This window comes from Aulonocara sp. 'chitande type north' Nkhata Bay, linkage group LG16 (genome assembly GCF_057382095.1).
Source record: "Aulonocara sp. 'chitande type north' Nkhata Bay isolate Kocher_YH1m ecotype deep benthic linkage group LG16, A_spYH_male_GT1.1, whole genome shotgun sequence".
Lineage (NCBI taxonomy): Eukaryota > Metazoa > Chordata > Actinopteri > Cichliformes > Cichlidae > Aulonocara > Aulonocara sp. 'chitande type north' Nkhata Bay.
The window spans coordinates 27719321-27742630 of NC_141359.1; the positions used below are offsets into that span (position 1 = coordinate 27719321).

General features: G+C 38.6%; 1 protein-coding gene across 1 annotated transcript in view; it reads left to right on the top strand.

Moving 5' to 3' along the window:
* Positions 1 to 1561: 1561 nt before the first annotated feature.
* Positions 1562 to 23310, top strand: part of tmem198aa (transmembrane protein 198aa) — a 41494-nt gene continuing 19745 nt past the window's right edge. Inside the window, exons 1-2 of the mRNA XM_086267865.1 lie at positions 1562 to 2019; positions 18170 to 18427. Of these exons, the coding sequence (XP_086123991.1) occupies positions 18289 to 18427 (139 nt within the window). The 5' untranslated portion in view covers positions 1562 to 2019; positions 18170 to 18288. The remainder of the gene's footprint in view (positions 2020 to 18169; positions 18428 to 23310) is intronic.

Consider the following 23310-nt stretch of genomic DNA (forward strand, 5'->3'; position numbering starts at 1 on the left):
TTTCATTTCTATCTGTACTTTGACTTTTTAAATACCTGACCCGAAGTCAGGTCTTGAGATCATCAATGTCTTCGCTTTGCGAGAATTAAACATTCAGCAAAACTTTCATAACTTCCAGCAAACTGGCGATAAACAAGAGGGCTACCTTTGAGCATGCGCGGTTTTATTAACGCGTCAAAACTCGTCCGTCCAGCTCCGCTAATATATCGTTACGTAATAGGTAACATGAGAGGCTGGTTTTACTAAGGAGCAGCTGTGCGTAAACTGACCCGAGGAGTAAACATTTGTAACTCACTATTATAATCATTCATTTAAAAATTATTCTTGTTAATATTTTAATGATGTGTTTGGTTTCAAATGGAATGGAGCCAAACTATAGAGCAGAAGTATTTATATGTTTCAGTTTAAAACGCAACTACAAGGATCTTCTCTACGCACATTCACGGATGATTAAACGAAGTTGATCCCAAATCAATATCATCTGACAATAACGCAAACACCCGTGGACTACATCAGGTTTTATCTGGTTCAGATGCGTGGCTCCCGTGTCCGACACGATGATGATTTCTCTCCGGGAGGGGGCACCATCAGCACGCTACATACATCCACATAAGACCACTAGAAGCAAGGTCTTTCACGCTAAGCTGTCTGATTTTGACAAAAGGCTGCTAAAATCAAGGCAAAGGCCTGATACTGTGTAAATTTAGCCACTTTCACGAAGACGGGCAACTCAAAATATTATTCTTGGTATATTTTGAATAATCCGAGCATAGTACCAGTTGGCAAACTTTATAAAAATATTCCTGCTGTACACTTATAGCTTAGAAAAAAAATCTAATTTATTTATTTATTTATTTATTTTAAAAAAAGACAAAAAACAAAGACAAAAAACAAACAAACCACCCATTAGAAAGTGCAACCCTTTATTTACACTGGTTGTTGGTGCCGGCTCGGAGCTCTCCGAGGTTCTGAACTGACACTATATTTTTTTGCTGAAGGAGCTCACAGGCAGCAGAGCAAACATGAAAGGCTATTGAAATAGTAGGCCGGCACTTGTGTTTTCTCTACCATTACACTAGATATAATTATATCTTGGTTGCATAATGTAGCATGAGAGCCCGCTTAAGGAGAAATCCTACTTACACATGACAAGAAAAATGGTTTAGTGTGTGGAAGCAGCTGTTCCAGAGGGAGCGATTATACAGTTTAATTTCATATTGCATGTAATGATATACCAGGCAAAAAGAAATTTAAAAAAAAAGAGAAAAATGGAGAGAGAGAGAGAAAATGTGCCCTTTGTCCCTCCTTTGCATCAAACTGCTTTACAGTAAATGTCTCCTTCTTTCCTTCTCTCTCACTTTCTCCTCCTCCTCTTCCCTTTCCCCCCTCCCATCACTCCATCTCCCGGGCTCTTTATCCCCAACAATAACAACATTTGGCCACGAGTCACCAAACCCATTCGTTCACATATAATCACAGGAATAGAGCACCCATCCACCTCCCCCCCCCCCCCCCCCCCCCCCTCTCGTGCTGCGGGAATGGTTCAATCCGCTGAGAGTGAGAAAGACGGGGAGCACAAAGGAAGCAGCGCGCATACTGTTCGTTTAGGAGGGAGATAATTGGGTGCGTGATGTAAACATGGAATTAAAAAAACCGTAAGAGTGCATTTATTTTTCACAATGCGCTGATCCATTATCGGTGTTTAATATTACATGAGGCTCTGGCTATGAACCACGTATCTGTCTGGACAAGGGAAGACAGGCAGCAAGTGAGAAATTGAAGCCAAGAGTGGAGGAGAGGAAAGAGGAGTTGAGCATTCTTTCATCTTCGCTTCAGGGTTTTATCTGGAGTTTCTCGCTGGCTTTGGACCGAACCCGCTTCATTAAGACGTGATGTCGGGTTTTTAAGCTGACCACACCGTCAAGAACAGATTTCTTCTTCTTCTTCTTTTCACATGCTTCCCCCCTTTTGAATATAGAATGACAAAAGGAAAACACGCCAATATGTTGCATTTCTGAGGTGAGTGAGTTTTCTTTGTTCAGTACAAAATGCAGTTATTTTATTTTATCATACCACATTGATTTTTTTATGGAACCACAGAGTGCCACAAGATTAACAGTAATAAGAATAAATACATAAATAACATGCAGCACCTTACCAATAGTGTAATTAAAGAACCCTCCATGTTTCCAAATGTTAAAGCGGTTCCAACAGCCAATTGTGTAGCCCACGGCATTGTGCCAATCAGTGTAATTGCTTTTGAAAATTAGATACAGGGAGGACCCTCAGCTCAAGCTATTGTTTTCCCTCTATTGTATTCAAACCGCTGCTTAAGGGAACATTTAGTGCTCTTACACAAAACACGAGCTCTTCGAGGCTACTCAAAGGTCGCATATCAGTGACAGCCATGTGAATCCTTCATGATGTGTGGGAATTAGTAACGTGAAAGCTTGAACTCTGTTTTTAACAGCAGTGTGCATAACTGGATTGGACAGAATGTAAACACGAGGAGCACAATTGATCGGAAGGGTCGATGGAAGTCACGTGCATTCACATTCTATCTATCTATCTATCTATCTATCTATCTATCTATCTATCTATCTATCTATCTATCTATCTATCTATCTATCTATCTATCTATCTATCTATCTATCTATCTATCTATCTATCTATTTTCAATCAAACTCACTATCTAACAATATTTAAGCTATAAACAAAACATATAGGGGGCAGATCTCTTACTGGATTTCTACATAACCTTACTCTGCCCTGGGGTACAGTAATAGCACATGAAACATCTTCGTAATTAGTAGTTTGCCAGAGCAAAGGGAAAGTAATTATAGGCAACAACCCAGCCTATAAGTGCTCAGCCTTTATTTCCTTTGTTAAAGATGCACACGTTGTCTGTGCAACTCGCTAGTTGTGTTCTGCAAATGTCACAGCTCCAACGAGTGTTTATTAAGAGACGAAATTATTTTAAACTGATCGAAACAGAATAACTTCAAGAATAAAGACTGTAGTTATTGGCTTCATTCTCCATATATTTTAGTTGTAATTACGTGTGGTGGGGAATGTATGCACAGCTGTTAATGTGGTGCAAGAGGAGATAAACAAAAGAAGAAAAGCAGACTTTCACATGAAAAATACAAAACAAAAGAAAGCAAGAACTGTAATAGTGAAATGCTAGAGCGGGAGTTGCAGGGGATGTAAAATAGAGTGTGATTATGTTGAAGTTTGGCTGCTCTAAAATTACAGCTTATAAGGAACATTGTGGCCTTTTCCAAGCATGAAAAATTACAATGTGCATGCTAATAGAAAAGCTAAAAGCACATCCACTGTAGGTCCCTTGAGATAAAATGATGGATTTGAAGGTTGTGCAGTGTTTGAATACAGGACTACACAATCTGGAATTGCTGTGAAGGGATACTATGGGAGGGGGTGTTAAGAAGCTGCTCTGTAGTGACTGTTTGCTATGTTGCATTGAAGAGTGTACTGGTGTCAGCTCATTGAGTTTCTTGCCTTGGTGGCTGTTAAGTCTTTTAATAAGACTCTCTGATTCATTTCCATGGCTGAACTTTTGCCTTACTACAGGTGAACTTGAGGCGTGTTCTGAGAAACAAACAGCTCGAGGATTCAGCACTCGAGCTGTTTGCTGGAGTTCTGTTTTACCAATCACACATTTGCATTCAGCTCAGGATTCAACAAGTCTGGTAACAGAGCTGCTTCACCAGTGCACCTGTAGGTCTTCCAACACAGCATTACACAGTATAATAAAAATTTCAAGCAGAATAAATGCAGTTAACATTGACTCTCTGATGGCCCTCTTTTATGTGGATCTGACAGCAATTTTCAGTCAGATCCACTTTCTCTAAATGCACCAATGCTATGCACCATAGTTACAATGGTCAGTGGGTGTTATTTACACTTCAATCTGCTCTTCTTTGATGTTTGGAATAATGTCGGCTCTTGACATCAGATTTCAATCATAGTGTCATGAAAGGACCGCTTTGGTCTGTGTTTTAAATAATGGGGCAATGGCAAAGAGGCAAGAGGAAACTGGGGACTCAAAACTGTGCCATCTGCAATGGGAATCAAACACATACCTTCAATAGGTCCATTTGAATCCACTTTAATCACTGAATGATCAACCCATATTGCGCTTTCCCGATAGTTACGTAACCATAACAAAAAGCCCACCAGTCTTTAGACTTAGGACTCTGGCCAAATTGGCAGGCTGAAAAAACGAGACGTCTATCAAGAAGTGGACACTTATTTCTCCTTGTTTCATTTCTTCTTTCTTATTAGGTCGTAAAAATGAGAAAATTCACATAAAAAATTCTTTGTATAGCACAATATCTGTGATTTTTAGTTTGAATGACGCTATCACTCCAGTGCATTTCCGTTCTTGAAAGAAAAACAGTCCAGGGAAGGTAAACAAACAAAGAAATCCTCCCCATCCAGAAATGTAATCAACACTGGGGAAGATCTTAGCTAGAAATGCACTAATAAAATTCGCTGAGGGGAGGATAAGTGCCATATATGGGCTGTCATTCATACAGAAGATATAATTCATGAATTACCAGTGTTACCGTGCACTCTATGTACCCGGCTTTGACAACAGATTATGTAAGTGCAGCATGAGCCAAGAAGTCTCAAATTCAAAACTGAGCACAAAAAGTCTGCAGGGACCCCTCAGTCTGACAGCGCTAGCCTGCAACAGGCAGCCTCAGCCATTCAGCTAACGAGGAAAGAGTGAAGAAGGATGCTGTCTGTCAAACTGCAGTGAAATAAGAACAAGTGATTTCAGGAAGAAAGAGATGGTGCAAACAAAGAAAGAGGCGGAGAGTTAAAAGAGCCAGGATAAGGAGTGTAAGTGCAGACGGAAGAGAAAGGTTAAAGTCAGTCCTAATCCCATTAATGCACGCCACTGCTGTGCTTCACACTGCAGTTTCCACATGCTGCTTCAAAGTAATCACCACATGTGTATTTGAGTCATTCAGCTCACCAGTGCACAGTGTGGGTACCATTTAAATGATATGAGCACTTAATGAAAAAAAATTAATGGAGACCAATGTGCCATCTGTATAATGCTGCCATTGTCAGGTTGAGAGCCTTTATTTCCAACCAGATCTGACTCAGAACATGTAAAGGCCCCCAGGCAGTGTGGCATTGTGTGTGTGTGTGTGTGTGTGTGTGTGTGTGTGTGTGTGTGTGTGTGTGTGTGTGTTGGCTGTCATGTTGGTTTGTAGCTGGAAGGGTCTTCTAATCTTCTAATACCATCTAAGTAGACATGTCTCTGTATCTGCTACTATTTATGTGGTAGCTGCACACAGAATTTCAAAAACTGTGTATATATGTCCATGCAGATGCACATCATTCAGAACTGTATGTGTATTAGACCAGAGCTTATAGTTTTTTAAAAATTCAAATCTGGTCACAGAATGTGTGAGGCCGTTGGACATTTGTCACACATGGTGTTATCAATGTAAATGGTGCCAAACAGAGTAAAGGGAGAGTAGTGCTGCAACTGAATGCAGTTATTCAGGACGGGTCTACAGAGAGACTGAAGTGTGAGGAGCCCAGCTAATAGAATCAGGGAGAGATAGAAGACAAGGCTTTCTACAGAGAAACTGTGTGCCACAGACTACAGTTGTGTGCTCACATCACCACACTAGTTTTCAGTCATGGAAATAAATTAAATGCATTTATTCACAATGTCTGTATGTATATAGTGGATATTGTCACTTGGGTTTTGTATCAGCAATGAAAAAGGGGCTTTTTGTGAATGATCACCTGGCTCTGCAGTGTTTTCTTGTAAATTGCTTTGGCACATTGTTACTGTTTCGGTTCAGTCTTGCCAATCTCGGCAGCCACTTTGCAACTGTTGGCAGCTGTTTTCAACAATTAACTTAAGATAAATGCACTGTATGCCCATCATCAATTGGCAGACTAAGACAAATCAAAACTCAAAGGAAATTGGTGTTTGGACTTTGTTAAGTAACCTATAATATGGCTGTTTATGCAAATGTCACTCAATGTCTAACTGATGTGTAAACAGGAAAAATGCTGTTTGTCAGTTGCTATAAACAGATATCTTAACTTTTAATCTTAATATGTAAGGAAGGGACAAGGATTTTGGTATCAATAGCTTTCTGGTTTCATCTCATAACCCAGTATTTTAAGACTACATTTACAATGGAAATGTCTATATTTTGCAGTTAAACACTGAGAGTCAAACGAGTTGACCTGATGGACTCTTAGAAGACTAAGAGTTTGCATAAATATATGTGAAAAGGCAATGCACTGCAAATTCTCCATTTTGTGGATTGTTAGCGTGCATTGTGATATGTAGTCATACATCAGCTCATTTGGGACATTTGGGCAAAGACAAATGAATCCGTGAGGGATTGAAGAGGAATTTTAACGCTGTGGCTTAAAGTAGGTCTTGTGTTCAGCAGGAGAGAAAGAGAGAGAGAAGGAGCAAAGTAGTTGAAAGCAGCAGTAAGACAAATGATGCTGGAAAGAGAGATGGTGAAAGACAGAGAATGAGCTGTAATCTGATGAAAGCCTCTTTACTCCCCTGTCACCTCACCTTCAGGCCACAAGCGATGACCAAGGCTTACACAGAGATCAATGCTGAGGCCGCTAGCACACAGACACACCGAGACACCAAACACATACACATGCTTCAGACATGCGCACGCACACACTTAATGATTAACTTTACAGGGACTTTCTCTTTGTCGCCAAAGGGAGGAGGTCCCCACAACAGATTTATGTGCACACAACATAAGTAATATAAATGCACGCTCACTCCTAAGATCGCTTCACTTTAAATGCTGTAAGGCTGCCTGTGGTACACGTGCAAGGTCCAAAGTAGATAGATGGTATACTGGTTGGGTAGAAACCATGATATTACATCTAAAATGAAGAACGCATTTTGTTGCCTTTGTGTTTTAGGGGTTTATAGGTCACTCAGACATTTCAATAGACTTGTAGCTCAAAGGGAGAAAGCAGGAGTGTGAGGAGAATGCTTCACAGCTCACATACAGATCACTCTAATGCATTTAAACCTCAGCAACCAAATAATCCCAGCCAACACTGTTTTTTTTTTTTATTTCTGCGTGTACTTTAGAAAAAAAAACCAATCAAGTATAAAAAAAAGGGCAAAGGAAATGAATGAGAAAAGGGGAGATCTGGGTGAAGGCGAGGAAGATAAGCAAGCAATGAAAGCTATTTAAATCCTTGTTTTTGTTACAAAAAAGTTTAATAGTAAAATGATGCAACTCAAATTGGCATTGAAATAGCCTTGAGTTTTGTTTTCGCTAGAACAGAAGTAAATAGGAAATTGTGTCATTAATTTCTTCTAGCAATAACAATGCACTGTACCTTGTTATGACTGTTCTTTTAGAACAACATTTTACTTCCTGATTTGCCATATATACTATGGTAATGAGACATTTTTAAGCTTTGTAAATTGAATTTTTTTAGCTAAGCATGTTGTCCATGATGTAGTTTAAACGTAAATGGATTGATGGATGGAAATAAATTAGACCTCTCTGAGGTCCATATATATATATATGTATATACGGAGAGAGAGAGAGCTCGATCATCGATAAATATTCAGACATTTGAGCTGCAGTGGTTGTGATTTCTGTTAAGGAGTGAAATGAAGCAACAGCTCATGAGATCAGTTTTATCCCAGGCCACTCGTGGCCACTACGGATATGCCAGAGAAAGTCTTTGAAATTGAAATTCAGGTCTCACCAACTATCATCAACAACACACCAAATGTGGTGAAAACACACAAAGTGTCTGTCCTATGATAAAAGAATAAAAATAAAAGATTAGGTCAAATAATCTAATGACTATATTCAAGCACTGAACATGTCTAAAGGTTCAAAGAACTTCACACATTCACACGCACTTTGTACATACAATTTTAAATGGGCATGCATGTATGCATGAAATGTGTCCGTGGAGTGTTTTTGACTCTTTGACTCTGATTGTGGCTGGTTTTAGCCGCTTTTAGCTGCTGAGCCAAGTGCCTTTCTCTTTTCATTTTCCCTCTATACTCCCCCATTCCTTATCTATTAACTTTGGGCAACTTTTCTAACTGTTTTCTGTCGAAAATCAGGCAGATGTTGTGCGCATTGCCGATATGCAGATAGATGCAAGTGGCAGTAATGCTGGTGGGAGATAGTGTCATCTGATGTGCGGATTATGCTGTGTTATCAGTGGTCAAGTTAGCTGTTCCTAGCAGGCTACAGCAACCCTCAAGCCATTGAGAAATGTCCTGGTGATATCAAAGAGCAGCTCAGCACTTTGTCATTACCACTGTAGGAACTAGTGCAATTGGCACATCATTGTCATACCTTATAATCACAGTGTAACGCCCAGCTCTGCATGACAAAGGTCACCAACGCACACGTACTGCCTTTTCTTTAAAGACGGCGCTGACAAAGCTGTCACATTGCTGCTAACCTCCTTATTGAAATAAAGACCACTATGCTTTCATAATGGTTGAACAGCAATAATTTTACCTTTCATGTCAGAGGTGAGCTAAATAACAGTAATTTCAGTGTCTCTTTTTTTCCACAGCACTCTTTAATGAGAGCAGGTGTTAGACTGGAGCATAATGCTACATGTCTTTCACAAGCTAGCCAGATTCCTCGCACACATAGACACACACACAAACGCACATACACACATGCACAGTAGTAGTCTTTTTGGTGACAGATGGACTAGATGGAAACAGTCATCCTGTCACATGCACACGAACGCTGTCCCTTTCTCTTTTCACTAAAAACAGAACAGAAGTGTGACAACGCAGATAAATAGTAACCATTACGTGGCTGTTTTCCTGAATCAAAATATCTTAAATAGTGGGACAGAAATATGAGATGAAAAGAAAAGCAGACAGCTTGAAAGTCTTACCTAGGTGTGTGCAAATATACAAATATTCACCCACATTAAAACCATTGACAAGTGGAGTGAATAACACTGTTACAGTGCAGCATTCTGCTGGGAAGCTTTCTTTCATGGCATTCATGTGGATAATATTTTTGACATTTGCCACCCACCTAAACACTGTTGCATTGTGGCAATGACAGCGTCTGATCCCTCCACCAGCACGACAGCCACAATGCAAAACCTGTTCAGGAACAACTCGAGGAACTCAGCAAAGAGCCTCAAGCACTGGTTCGGCTTCCGGACTCACAGATTTCAGTCGGATCACGTAATAACCGTGATCCATGGAGGCCCCACCCAACCAACCTACAGACTCAAATTATCCAACACCCCTTTGCCAGACACAACAGGACACCCATGGAGACCCTCTGTTTATTCCCTGATGGGTCAGAGATATTGTGATTGCATGAGGAAGACACAAAGAATTAAGCAGATGGTTTTTAATCAATTTACGTCAGCCTGTAAACAAAGATTGTTATGTTTTGAGACGTAATTAATGTACCCATGGCTCTATGAGCGATAGATCAAGAAGTGTTTCCTTTGAGTTCTCCAATATGCCAGTAAAACAACTATACCAGTTTAACCTTCAATAATAATGTAAAAGTCCATCAATATTTGACCATATCAACATCTGAAATGTTCACCATCTACTTTCTCCACTGTCCAGTGATCCTCTGTAGTATCTTGTCAACCTCACCAGGGAGCAAGCTTGATATGTCAGTAATACCTTGTTAGGAAGGTTTACCGTAAACTAACCAGACTAAATCTTCATCCCGCTTTATCCTACTGAACTGCAGCTCACTGAGCGTCATTCCCATTTACTGTAACACACCTGCAGGTAAACCTTCTGAAACAAAAGGTTTGACTGTACAGGCGACACGCACAACATTAACCCGTCAGTAAATCAGGGTTACGGAGGACAATTATGCATGTAAACACTCACGCAGCAATGTTTCACATTTTAAAGGCACATTAAGTTTGGTTAGCTGTGATTTTTAGCACCAGAGTCATTAGAATCAAAATCAGAATACTTTATGATTCCCAGAGGAAATTATGTGGTCCAAAGAAGTTAAAGTACCACATTAAATAATACAATATATCACAAAATAGCTGTAATATGTAAATATGCCCAACATATTATTACACAAAATAAATATGAAGTATAAAGTCGAAATTGAGGTGCCCGCCCCTCTTATCAAATCTACATTTTGCATTTGAAGATTTTTGCTGTCAAGCACAATACCAGTCGATGCACGTCTGAGCTGTAACACCAGAAAGCAACATTTTAAAAAATTTAACAGTATCATCACTTTACAGAAACAGGTTGTTCCTTTGTACTCTCGACAGCCTTTTTGCAACACACTGTCAAGAGTTTTCTAGAATTTTTTTTTTAAAGTGAACATTTTCACAGTGTGGTCTTTTTATTATGCAGAGTAATGACAGCAGTGGTTTTTTGGAGTTGAGTCAAAGATCTCAGAGGTAAATATTTTAAACCCTCGACAAATGAAACAAAAACTTGTCTGCCTGGATGTAAAAAGGGGCTGTTTTTCTAATATTAATGAGCATAATGCAAAACATATTTGCTCATTATTGTTTTGTAAATATTCTTTGCATTTTGCCAGCGTGAATCCCTTATTCTCCATTCTTAACCATACATGTTGTTTGCTATATTTCCTCGGCATAGGCTGGATGTGTTGTTGGAAAGTCTAGATTTGTTTCTTTCTTCTTCTTTAAGTTATATCCACTGTTTTCCTTTTTAACACTGAAGTCTCCCATAAACACGTGATAATAGGATGAATTTCACAGTTGTTCCCGCCTCCAAACATATTCTTGTTCTTGAAATTCGGTGTGTGTGTGTGTGTCTGTGTGGCCTTGCTGTTTTATGTTGCGCTCTTTCTCTGTGTAATTTCCCCCCTCCCTCTCTCTTTCTCTGTCCGGCCTTTGCAATCTCCAACCCTGAAGAGCAGCGTGTCCTCGTTCTGGTGATGCTCCGTCGCCAGCGCTCAGTTAGGGGCCTCTGAAATATTCATGCCGACGCGCATATACACACAAAACTAGAAACACACACAGACACAAACTATTTCAAACCCTTCATCTTTTTCTCCCTGTCAGTTTGCCCATATCTACAGAAGATTAGAAAATATAATTTATCTAGCAGCAGGTTTAGGGAGAAACAGCTTTACACTTGCAAACACTCACACACTCTCATGTCAGCGGCAGAGGCTGAAACAAACTATGCAATTCCTCTGAATTTCTACACAATACGGGTTTTACAATATTTACTGTACTTATATACTTTGTTTTTGTTTTTGACGTGATAATGTACAGGTGTGAAATATTTTTGCTTGAGATTTTTTATATAAAATGTGTCTTTTAAAGCGTGTATATTGTTTCTGCATCAAAGATCTTGAGAACAGAAAAGTCAACACACTCACAGAAGTGAAGTCACACCTCACTGTAAAAAGCTTGCACAGTTTTGGGGCCAGAGATACAAGCTGGCATGTAGCAGAACAAATCATAAAACACTTATTACAGTGCCAGCAGTGTTCAGATTTGATCTGTGACCTTAGACTATCATCTCATTTGGAGGAAAGAGGAACAGTAGCAGAACTCCAGCAGGGAGCACATCAACAAGCAGAAAGGTTATTACGCTGCCAGCGGTTTTGATATGTGTCCTAACATTATTGGCCTGTTATTTTCAGTCTGACAGAGGAATGCAAGCAAGGATATAGTGGAGCAAATCATCATGTGTATTGTGTCAAGGGGTTCTCTGGTTTGATTTAGGGCTCCTTTTTTAAACAGAAGCTTTCTTTTAAGGTTAACAGCTAAACATTTAGATTGAGCTGGCTCTTATGTTTAACTGTCGTGCAATGTGAGTAACTTAGGTCACCACAAAGAAACAGATTTTTTTTAGACTGAACAAACATTTGTTTCTCCATGTTGTAATAAGAAAACCTGCGCATTAAAGTGTTGTGCAAAAAGTAATTATATTTTGCTACTAGGGAGAAACTTTCTTGTCATTTTAAAGTTGTCTTGAACAAGAGTTCCCCAGGCTTTCTGTCAAAAGTCTCTCAAAGTTTATCTTTGGACATTGCTTTTTCACTAATTCTCAGTCAATTCGTGGACTTTTTTTTATATACCTCTGAGCACTGACCTTAGAAATCGTTCAAGCAATAAAAAATGCACCTCAGTAAAGGGATGAACCTGTGTTTTGTCTACACAGAAAACTTAGCAAAGAATCTATTTTAAATTGTACCTTTAGACACCTTGTTACTAGCCGCCTGTTACCAAACCATAATTTGTTCCCATTTATTTTATTGAATGCCAAAGATAACACGATTTGACAGGCAGAAAATAGCATTTGTGCACCAACAAGATGATTCTGAAAGAGCTGTTAGCTGAAAACTTGGCAAAGCTTGGCACAGTGTGCAGTGTGTCCTCAGAGAAGAAGTGGAAGGCCAACAAACTGTCTACATCAAATGTATCTAAAAGACATGGCGTTAAGAAAGAGGAAAATTTCAGCAAATACTTGACACATGACCCAAAGCTTCATCAGAAATGGCCTCAGTAGAAGGGCGACTGTTAAGAAGTCATTCGTATGGAAGGGAAACAGTGAGAGAAAATGCAAAAGTATGCCAAATTACACAAGATCCGCCGCCATAATGTGCTTGAATGAGCACATGTGAGGTACACTGAAGTAAAAAATTAACTCACTTAATGAACTCGGATAAAATCGAAGTCACAGATCCTGTGTCTAAAAAGGTTTGTTTGGCTTCTCTCTAGACTTTACATGCAAAACCTCTCTGTGCAGTATTATGATCTGTCTGATCTATAGCCTCATTTTTTTTTTGTTTTTCTCCATTATCCTAAAAAAATTAACACAATTCTAAGTGATACATAACATCTGCCACATGTGTCAGCTTTATTGCTGATGTATTAGGGCAACAACAACAGTTGCCTCGAGGAGCTTTATATTGTAAGGTAAAGACCCTACAATAATACAGAGAAACCCCATACTATTCTCTGTAGTAAACAAAAGCACTGGACAAACTCAGTTACATTGGCCTGAGGCTCAGGGTGAAAAGCTGAAGTCATAAGAATTTGTCCCATGGGTACACTGAATATCCAAGCAGTATTTTATATCCATTCATAATTATGGTTGTTGAAGTAGTTCCTGTGAACAGAGTGATCAGTAGACAGGATATTACATCACCTCTCGATCTATGTCAGTACCAGAGGTAAACATGTTCTCATATGGAGCTTCAAGGAAATGGCTGTTGAGGCCATAATACACTCCTGTTGATCTAGCATTCGGTTCAGAGGATGTCCTACTATGTTGGTGAATTGTAAAGAGGAGCTGAATAGGGTCAAAGGTCGGGACTTTCTGTTGCCAGGAGCCTCAAAGAAACCATCACTGATTGGCTCTTAAAATGCACATTCCCTTGGAGACGAGCTCCCTGTCCCATTTGCGGGGTCCTTGTACCGCTGCTGGTTGTTATAGCAACAGACAGGACGTGACATTGTTGCATAATATGCTGTTTTTACTCTTCCCCGTTCTGACCTTATTGGTGGGCTATTTTCTAATCAACTATTTCTCTGCTGGTGCAGGGCAACAGGTCACCACTGACTGTTAATGGACTTAGTCATCACCCAGTGAAACAGACCTGAGGATGAAACTGGATGGTTGCTGGATGATTGCTGTTGTGTTAATGGAAGATTTATGTAATTTACCAGCCTGATATGACATTAAACATTAGAACAGTGCTTTGGATAAAAGGATGGTACTCAAACCCTACCATTTTCCTTCTGTGTGAGCTTAAATAATGTAAATAATCATTAGATGGAGACATTTTAGAACTCACTGGAATCCGACTAGTTGTGCGACAGTATCTCCCTGATGTCTCCTTGTGACTGTGGGGGTGTCAACAATCCAGGCTTAGTATGCTTGTTAGCAACCAATGTGTATCTAAGCAACGCACCATGTTATCCAAGAATTTATGTGTCTTTGAGCAGCAAAGTACTTCATTTTTGTCTCCATCTGTAATATTGGATGCGTGCAAGGAGAAGAATTGAATTCCACACAGACCTGACAAACTAATCAGTTTTACTTTATCAGATTTTTGGCAAATGTGATAAAGAGCAAACAATCACCAAATGCACAAAAACAACAACGTTTTATGTAGTTCGAATTGTAGACAGGGTTCTGATTCAGAATAAGAAGTAAAGGACAGCTTTAGATTTCACTATGTTCTTATTCTTTTTGGCATTGCGGTAGAGTCCATTGTCATGAATACTCAGTTGGGTCTTCCTCCTGACTCAGAGAGCCTGTGGTGTAACTAAGCTGCAGCATTCACAATCTGTTTCACCACTGGAGTGGAGGCAATTATGAAGTGGAAGTCTTCCATTTGCTTCTCAGTTTTTTTTTTGTTTTTTTTTTACCAACTCTGCACAGAATGTAAAACAGTACAGTTTTTCTTTTGGTTTGAAACTGAAGCTCAGGATGTCAAGATTTTTTTAACGATTTGTTAGAAAGGAATAGGGTAAATATTTCTCCTTTAGAATGAAAAGTCAAGATTAAGCTTTCCTAAACATTTCCTGTTTTGAATAATTTATAGGCTTGTGCAGCATTGGCAGTATTATACCCTTGCTTAATTCTTTCAAGTTTGCAATACTGAGCATGCATGTTATTACATTTTTACTTTTTTTTTACTTCAAATCTTGGAATGTGGCCAACCAGATAACTTTCTAGAAACTTTTCCTTAACTTTATGAACCTCACCACCCTTTAGTTACTAAGTTTTACATTAAGATTCCATTACAGTGCCAGTGTGTATATATGTATGAGCTTTACTGCTGATTTTTTCCTTTTCACTTTGCCCACCCCTTTCCTCCTTCCATCATAGTTATGCAGTCGCTTATTGAACAAGAACGTTGCTTTTTTCACTGCTGATGGTGTGTTCTTATTCTTGTTCTGTTCAATAAGACTACATGTCAGACTGACATCTGCTTACCACTGAATTCTTCCTGCTCTAGCGAGCCACAAGATGAAGGGCTAATATGCTCTTTATCTTATTTTCCCTGCAGGTGGTGAGACTTAATATTTACAAGTAACATTTAATCCAGATTGAAATTTTATTCCATTTTCATTTCTTGTGATGTCTTTTTTCTGTGTCACACTTCTTTCCTACAATACATAATGTCATAGCGTAAAACGTCGAAAAGCAGGCCGACTGTGCACTCCAGACGTGTTAAGATGCTAAACATCACCTTGTGCGTGCATGTAGTTGAGTCTGCTTGCCACAGTGCATCATCATCACCCGCTAATTTATTACTAAAGAGCACGGGCTTACTTTTCTGTGTAATCAGGCGTAATATGAATGTGTATCTGCCCAGGTTACATTTGCATACATGTGTGCATTCTTTTAAATATAAAGCCAGGAGAGGCAGAGCGTGTGCGAGTATGTCTTCCATGCTTGGATATGACAGGAGAGTTGAACTGAAGGATAACGCCTTAAAAAGGTGAAGGAACCAGAGTAACAGAACTTAAAATTTAGCATGCATCCCTAGGAGACTATAAAGAGATCAGACTCCATTACACTGATGTGCACTGGTAGCAGAACTACTGAACTATACTGTACCTAGGACAATATAACACACAGTAAAATAATTTAAGTCTCCTCAGTTCCACCAGTACAGAGAATGTAGAACAAATAGTTCCCATTTGTACAGGATTTACATTTTAATGTATGACCGTGTATCGTTTTTAAGTCTTTTAGTAAGTCTGGGACTTCATTTGACAAAAAGCTTAAGATTTGCAGATTCTGACCAAGATGACATGAATTCACATATGGTCAGTGGACACAGCTGAAAAGCAATAATCTGTGTGAAGAACAGCTTTAGAAAGTGCCTGAATTGCTTTAGAAAGTGTTTGAACAGCTTGATAAACTACTGCAGCCGTTCTTCCGTGAAATAACGACAATGCACAGTAAAATAGTCCAATAATGCTTCCTTTAAACGTATCCACAGTTGACTGTGTCTTAGTAGGCCTTAATTTGCGTCTCAGCTGGAAATGAAACCATTGGGGTTTGGTGCCTGAATAAGTGTGGAGCTCTATGTGGGTGTTTGGCTAATAGCGCGAGTCAATGATCCATGAATCTCACGCTTTACACTGCAATTGTATGTTTCTTTTTTCCTTTCTTTTCAAAATTGATTTGAAATGGACTTTTAGAAGATGCCTCAGTGCTACTTTTTATTTCTGAAACTGGAATGTTCTGTATGCTATTATGTCAGGCCAGAGTTTGACACTGTAATTGACTGACATTCCCCTCAGCTAACTTTGCTCAAAGTCTGTGAAACATAACTAACTTTGATCAGTTTATCACCTGAGAGCAGAAATGCTTCTAAAAAGACCAAAGTGGAAGTCATGCACATTTTAATCCTACAAAAGCCCGCAATCGCTTGAAGAAACATATAACAAAGGAGTTTCTGAACAGCGTGTGTTTGACACCAGATGGAGCTGATCTCCTTGTGTGTTTTTGTGGCACAAAGAAGATTCATTAAGAATGAAGTTATCAAGGAGACCGTGTTATCAGCGCTAGAATATGGTACATTATGCAAAGGCACATCTCCTAGAAAGCAAACTGTGAACTTAATAGCTTCTCATAACATAATATTAAGAGCATCCAATGCATCACCTACCCTGTGTATTTACAAATTAAAGTCAATTACACATAGCCACCCATCTTCTTCTGCTTATCCGCCTCGCCTATCCCAGCTATGACAGCAGGAGAGAAGGGGACGGCTCATCAGTCTGTAGCGGGGCTAACACAAATAGATAGACAGGCATGCATTCACACTCATATTCACATCTAGAGCCACTTTAGAATCACCAGTTAACCTAACCATGTTTTTGGACTTTGGGAGGGTCCCAGTACCCAGAAAAAACCCACACAGGCACAGGGAGAACATGCAGAATCCACACAGAAAGTATTAAAGGCCAAGGACCTTCTTCCTGTGAGGCAACAGTGATAACCACTATATACTATGTATAGTAATATACATAGTAATAACACTGATTTACTAGTACAATATAACCTTGCTTTTACATTAGTCATTGAACTTTGGATTTAGTTATCTATACTTAATTGTGCATTATTTTTTGTCTATGCTTTTCTATACATGCATATGAATTATGCTTATTTTTTATATATCTATTTATATGTGTTTATTACTTTATTTAATCAGGAGTAGTATCCTAATATTGTCATTATATTCTGGTTTCACTCAGTACAGTCACAACACAGGCTTTCTATTGTATTCTATTCTATTCTATTCTATTCTGTTCAACACTATATTGTTATATATATATTATTATTATATTATATTATTATATTATATTATATTATATGTTATATATATGGACTTTGTGAATTATCAACTTGTTTTTCTATGTCAGAGAAATATATACCTAAATCTACAAAAATCTTTATTTTCATTAAATCATAAATTTGGTTACTTAAAATACTAATTTTAGATTTAGGTGTTACAGGATCGGTATATTCTTAACCTGGGTAAATGGTTTAAAAGCCCAGTAGAATATCTGAAAAAGTTACAACACAGAGTATTTGTTGAAAACAAGGAATATTTGTTCTTTTAGGTCATGTGAAATGTTCGCAGAATGAATGGTTTTAGAGAAGAGTTCATGTAATATTTCAGTGAGTGAACAGATCAGTGGCAGAGTGCAGGCACAAGCACTGATGTGAAATTATTAAGGGGTTTTTACATTAATCGTTTCGTAAACCTTAGCTCTGGCGTACAAATAAGAGGTCTACAAACAGCCTCTTACTTGTGTCGCAAATTTCCCACGCCATGCAAATTTATGCAAATTCATTCTGTTGTTTTTTTCCATGGCAACAACTTGAATATGTGTGTGTGTTGCATAGCTCCTGCAACTGGTCGAACTTTATACTGTACAGCCAAGTGAATGATAGTGGCTGAATTGCATTTTATCTGCAGCAGTACTCATGGTTGTGCTGAGATGTTTCTTTTTTCAGAAATATGGAGCATGCTTAGTGTATAGTCAGCACTCAGAGCTGAGTACTTAAAATGAACAATCAATAATAATTCTCTCTTTCTTTTCCTCATCCCTTCTCACTGTTGCCCTCTCTTTCCATCATTCTTTTTTTCTGTCCCGCCCTTAGACACGTCTCCGTGGGTGAGGCCCACTGATCCAGAAATTCCTTCAAACCCCCTCAATCCCTTCCCCCTTCCCCCTACCCTCTTCTCTCCTTTAGACCCCGTCGCCTCCACTTTATCCACCATGACTTCCACAAGCCAGCTGTTTGGCTTGGCTGAGGTGGGGCTGAGGTGTGACCAGGAGATTGAGAGGAGATATGAGATTGTGCCCTCTGTGGTCTGCTCCATGTGCTGCCTCTTTGGAATCATCTATTGCTTCTTTGGTAAGTGATTAACTAAAAAGAAAGAAAGAAAGAAATCAACATTAATGAAAATTTTAATAGCAGTTTCTATCTTAAATATGAAGCACTTTGAACAGCCAATTATATTAGTTTATGGAAAAAGAGAGAAAAAAAGACAGCAAGGTTACAAATTGCTGGAAATGTCAAAGTAAACCTCCAATATTATAAAGATAGAATCATCTTAAAATGTATCCAAGATCAATATATGACTTTCTTTAATCCATTATGCTCTAATTCTAAGTTACCTCAAAGCAACTCTCTTGCATACAGACTAGAGCCCTTCTGTGTGGCCATCTGCCAGCAGCAGTAATAACAATGGAAACGTTGCGAGTCAATTTATTTTTATGTACAAACGCTGATTAAAAAATTGCTAAAGCATGGTGCCAAAACCCCATGAAATCCCTACTCATCATTTTCAGTTCATCCTGCTCTGCTGGTCTATGTATATTATTGATTTAAGGGCACTACAGTGTAGTTCTCTTGTTTCTGACTCTGTGAGTCAATATTGAGTTCTCATACAGCAGCAAAGACTACTGTGACTTTAGTGGGTGTGTGTTTTTGCTTCACTTTGGTGAATGAGTTGCACTAAAACATGGCGAACACACAGCGTGGACTGAGCTCAAGTAAAATCCAGATATTAAAGCGATCGCGATCAGACTAAAACATGCTGTCATTCCGCTTCTTATTCTAAGTCATGTTTCTTTTTCTTTTAACTAAAAGTTGTAGGAATACTGATTTTTTTTTAAACTTGCACAAAGTTTTGCAATTAATAAAAAGTGCCGTGCCAAAAAGGCAGCAGACCTCCTGTTGTGTGTTTTTTTTAATCTCCTCTGTGTCTTCAAATGTCTGGACTCATACTGTATGCACAGGTCCATTCATTAAAGAACGAAGTCCTTATTGAGGCTTAGTTTTGTGCTCAGAGAGAGAGAGACTGCATTTTATTGGATCATAAGTGAGGGGTCACTCTAATTAGTTTGGATGCAAAGTCATTACAGGAATGTGTAATCAATAAATAATCAGGGTAAAGCGATCTCCCTGTTTATCTAAAGGAATGATTAATGTGAGAAATACTCACTTGCAGCTATTTTTTTCATTTAAGTGCCGGAAATTTTCATCTTCTCTGCTTTCTGCAAGTTAATGATAGTTTGGCACGGCCTGTAGGAATGAATACACATAAGATCAAATGCATAGCCTACTAAACTGGGATTTTTCTGTACTTTCTGTACCCGAGAAGACACTTTTCTTATGCATTTATTGATATTGATGTGATGTGATATCCATCAACCTTTCCACAATGATTTCTTTCTTCCATAGGAGAGGTGATCTTACTTTTGCATACAGTGTTTTGTGTACAGACAAATGAAATCACACAACACAATAAAGGAGTAATTCCTCAAATTCACAGGTGTGTATTTAAGCCTGAAACGTGCAGCTGCCGGTGAAACAAAGAATTTATCCAACATAGATATATTTTCTGGTATGAAATCCTTGAAATGATTTAGGTTTTCTTTTTTTTTTTTTTGGTAGTCTTGCATGGTCAATATCCAGTCAAAGAAAACACATGAAATTGGAGTCAGATTTAGAAATGGTCTGTTTGTAAGCCGGTGGAAAATCTATTTTGACAATGAAAAAACAAATAAACAAAAGATAAACTACTGTCAGTATTTACAGGAAACACACAGTGTCAATTTAGTGACTGAAAAGCAGAGGCATGTTTATTTTTGTGGCAGGTCTCATTACATATGTATTTTTAGGAGGTTTTTTTCCCTTTTTAACCTGAATAATTTGAAGCAAATTATATGATTTACGAAAGTTTGCAGAACACAAACTTGTGTATTGAGCCATATTTCATGCTTAAAAGAAAAAAAAATATTATTATGCGCCTGATCTGCATTTGATTGTTGCCACTAGGATAGTAAATAAAGTTTTGGTGCTGTAGGCAGATCTATAGGATTTTAAGCAGAGAAGCCCCTTGTCTGGATTAATCCTGCAGTCGATTGGAGATGTCAGGTGCAATCAGGGAGCAGCTGCCCCAACCTGCAAGAGCCCCAGAACAACCTGTATGCTGTTTTTTGGATGAATATTGATGTATGTTGAATATGTTGAACCTCTGAGAAGGCTCGTTGCGTGCAAATGCACAAGGAGGGATTGAGAGCACATAAAAAGCATTAACATTCACTGTATACACCAGTAATACACTAGTGTGAGTCAGGCTCCCTGGGATTTTTTTTTTTAAGAAATTTGACAGCAAACACATAATGTTTCTTTTATTTAAAAAGGGGTATATCACACTGTTATTCAAAGATATTGCAAGAGCAGACTTTTGGCGTTTTTTTGGGAGGGGCAAATGACTCTTCTGATCAACCTAAGCTGAACCACTAATTGTAAGCATAACTCCTTACTGGTTAGTTATACAGTTCAATTTGAAAGAAATGTGAAAACAAATTGCATTGTGATCCTTGTTTTGCAATCTTAAAGCACTGCTGTAAGATTTAAAGTCTCAATTTGCCCATCATTTCTTTATATTTTCTGACAAGGAGCCAGACTTTATTGTATTGTTTTTAAAGTGGCCTCGAGCGATAGTTCATTAGGCTTTCTAAAGGTCTTTTAAAGCTTTTAACTGAAAAATGGCTGTTTTTCAGTTCATTCTAAGTACCTTTTTATTTATTTACATCTATTTTTTTTTAAACTTAAGACTGACCAATGAATCTTTCAAACATAAAAAACGTACCTAATTCAAGGGAGGAACTGGTGTTGCATCTACAGATAAAGCAACTTGTTACTTATTTAATGTGGGATCATTTTGACAAAGAATGGAACAAAAGGCATTCAGTATCCAAAGAAGAACTCTGAATGTCCTTCAAGAAGCCTGGAGAACTTTTCCTGAAGACTAGCTCAAAACCTTTGAAATGTGTATAAAGAACTGCTGCAGAAGTCATCACTCTTTTTTTTTTTAAATGTCACATTCATTTAGTAAGAATCCAAAATGTGATGTCCTTGTTTCAAAATTTTTGCATACGGTACAGGTACATGTTCTTATTTTTATATTAGGATAAAAGTGTATACTGTTATTATGCTGCATGGTGCTGGCTGTGATCGAAGGTGTCACCAAAAATCGTTTCTTACATCCTGCCAATAAAATCAACAGCAAGAAATAAGAGACATCAAATACACGACAGCATAATTTTACTTCAAATTCTTTACCTCCTCAGTCCTACTAGTCTGTTTGTCTCTCTGTTTGACTCCATGCATTGTCACTCTCGGAGCTATAATCACTCTTCTGCAAATGAGATGCAGAGCATATTGTTGATGTTTCTTGGAAACCCCGCAGTCACATTTGAACAATATGAAGAAAACCGTTATCAGCAGGAAGATTGATTCTCCCTGCTGATAAAGTCCTCTTGGTACTGCAGAATTTAGTTTACCTCCAATGAGTTAGGAAGAAAGGGTTAGCTGTCATTTATTTGAGTCAGAATTACAAAGTTGTGGTGGAAATGATGAGTGATGTTATTGGAACAAGATGGATGAAGCAGAGAAAAATGTCGAAAGACATGCGTGAACAGATGGGAGGGTTTGATGGAGGGAAAGTAGGGAGAGCAGAGAAGAGGAATGAAGGGAGTGGGAGGGATGGGAAAAAGGTGCAGCAGCAGAACTGTTGAAAGGATAGCAGCCTAATGAAGGGAAAGAAGAGGAAAAGATGGCAGAAGTAAAGGAAAAACAATTTATTTTAGAATTTGTTTGCTGATTTATGGGGACCATCAAATATGAAAGAATATTGTTGCGGATTTGTGACAGCTGCTGACCAAACACATTTTCTGCTAGCTGTAGATGTTATGGAAATGCTTGAATTACTCCGTGTCAGGACTTGTACCCCTTGAGGCATTCTGTTACAGAAGAAGTGCAAACAGCTGTGATGAATACAGTGGCTTTCACTGCACACAGCAACTGAAAGGTATCTAGGAAAACACACACGACAGAGGGGAAGGAATAAAGGAAGCTACAAGAAGTGTGTCAAATAAATGAGGTATGGTCACAAGGGGGGAGGAGCACGGATGGTGGTTAGGATGAGAAGAGGAGCATTGTTTGACTCAGCTGTGCAATGCCTGATTACACAAAGATAACAATCTGACGTTGGGTTCCCTCGAGACAGAGCCCAGTCAGAGAGACGGAGCTACTGAGTCGACATAAAGGGGGACACAAACGTTAATAAACATAGAAAAAGGACAAGGAGATTTAAACTATTGATAAGACGAGCCTTTAATCTTTCAGAGTATTTTTTCTTTGTTTTCATTGAGTTAAAACACTTTAAGATGGAAAGAAAGCCAAGAAGGACAAGAGGGAACATATGGGGGGAAAGAGCAGCTGTTCTATTCAGCGAGCCTTCTGACTAATGAATGTGGATGACCTTTAGTAATATGATGATGATCATATTTTAAAGCAATTTCATAAATGTTTATAGAGCGAGTTTATCGCTTCTCACCATTCTGCGGAGAGGAAGTGCCTCTCTCTTTCTTGCCCACCATAGCGTGGTTGCTGTTTATCATTATTTTTTTTCTCTGTTCATTATGCTTTCTCCCTGGCATATTTTATCTTTTCAAATGAAATACGATAAGATCCTTTTAATTTCAAGAGCCATTTGCAAAACCACAAACAGCGTATAGTTAATCACTGGGCTGAATGGAGAAAACAGTGAGGTGTAATTACAGAACCAAAGCAAAATGTTAAATCGGGAAACAAATACCTGTGGCACTTACTGCTGATATACACTAATGGTTTTTACTGTTCCATTAAAAATGTAATTTTGTTCTGCCACAGTCATGGCATCATCCATCCCATCAGCAGCTGTAAATGTTTATGTCTCACTA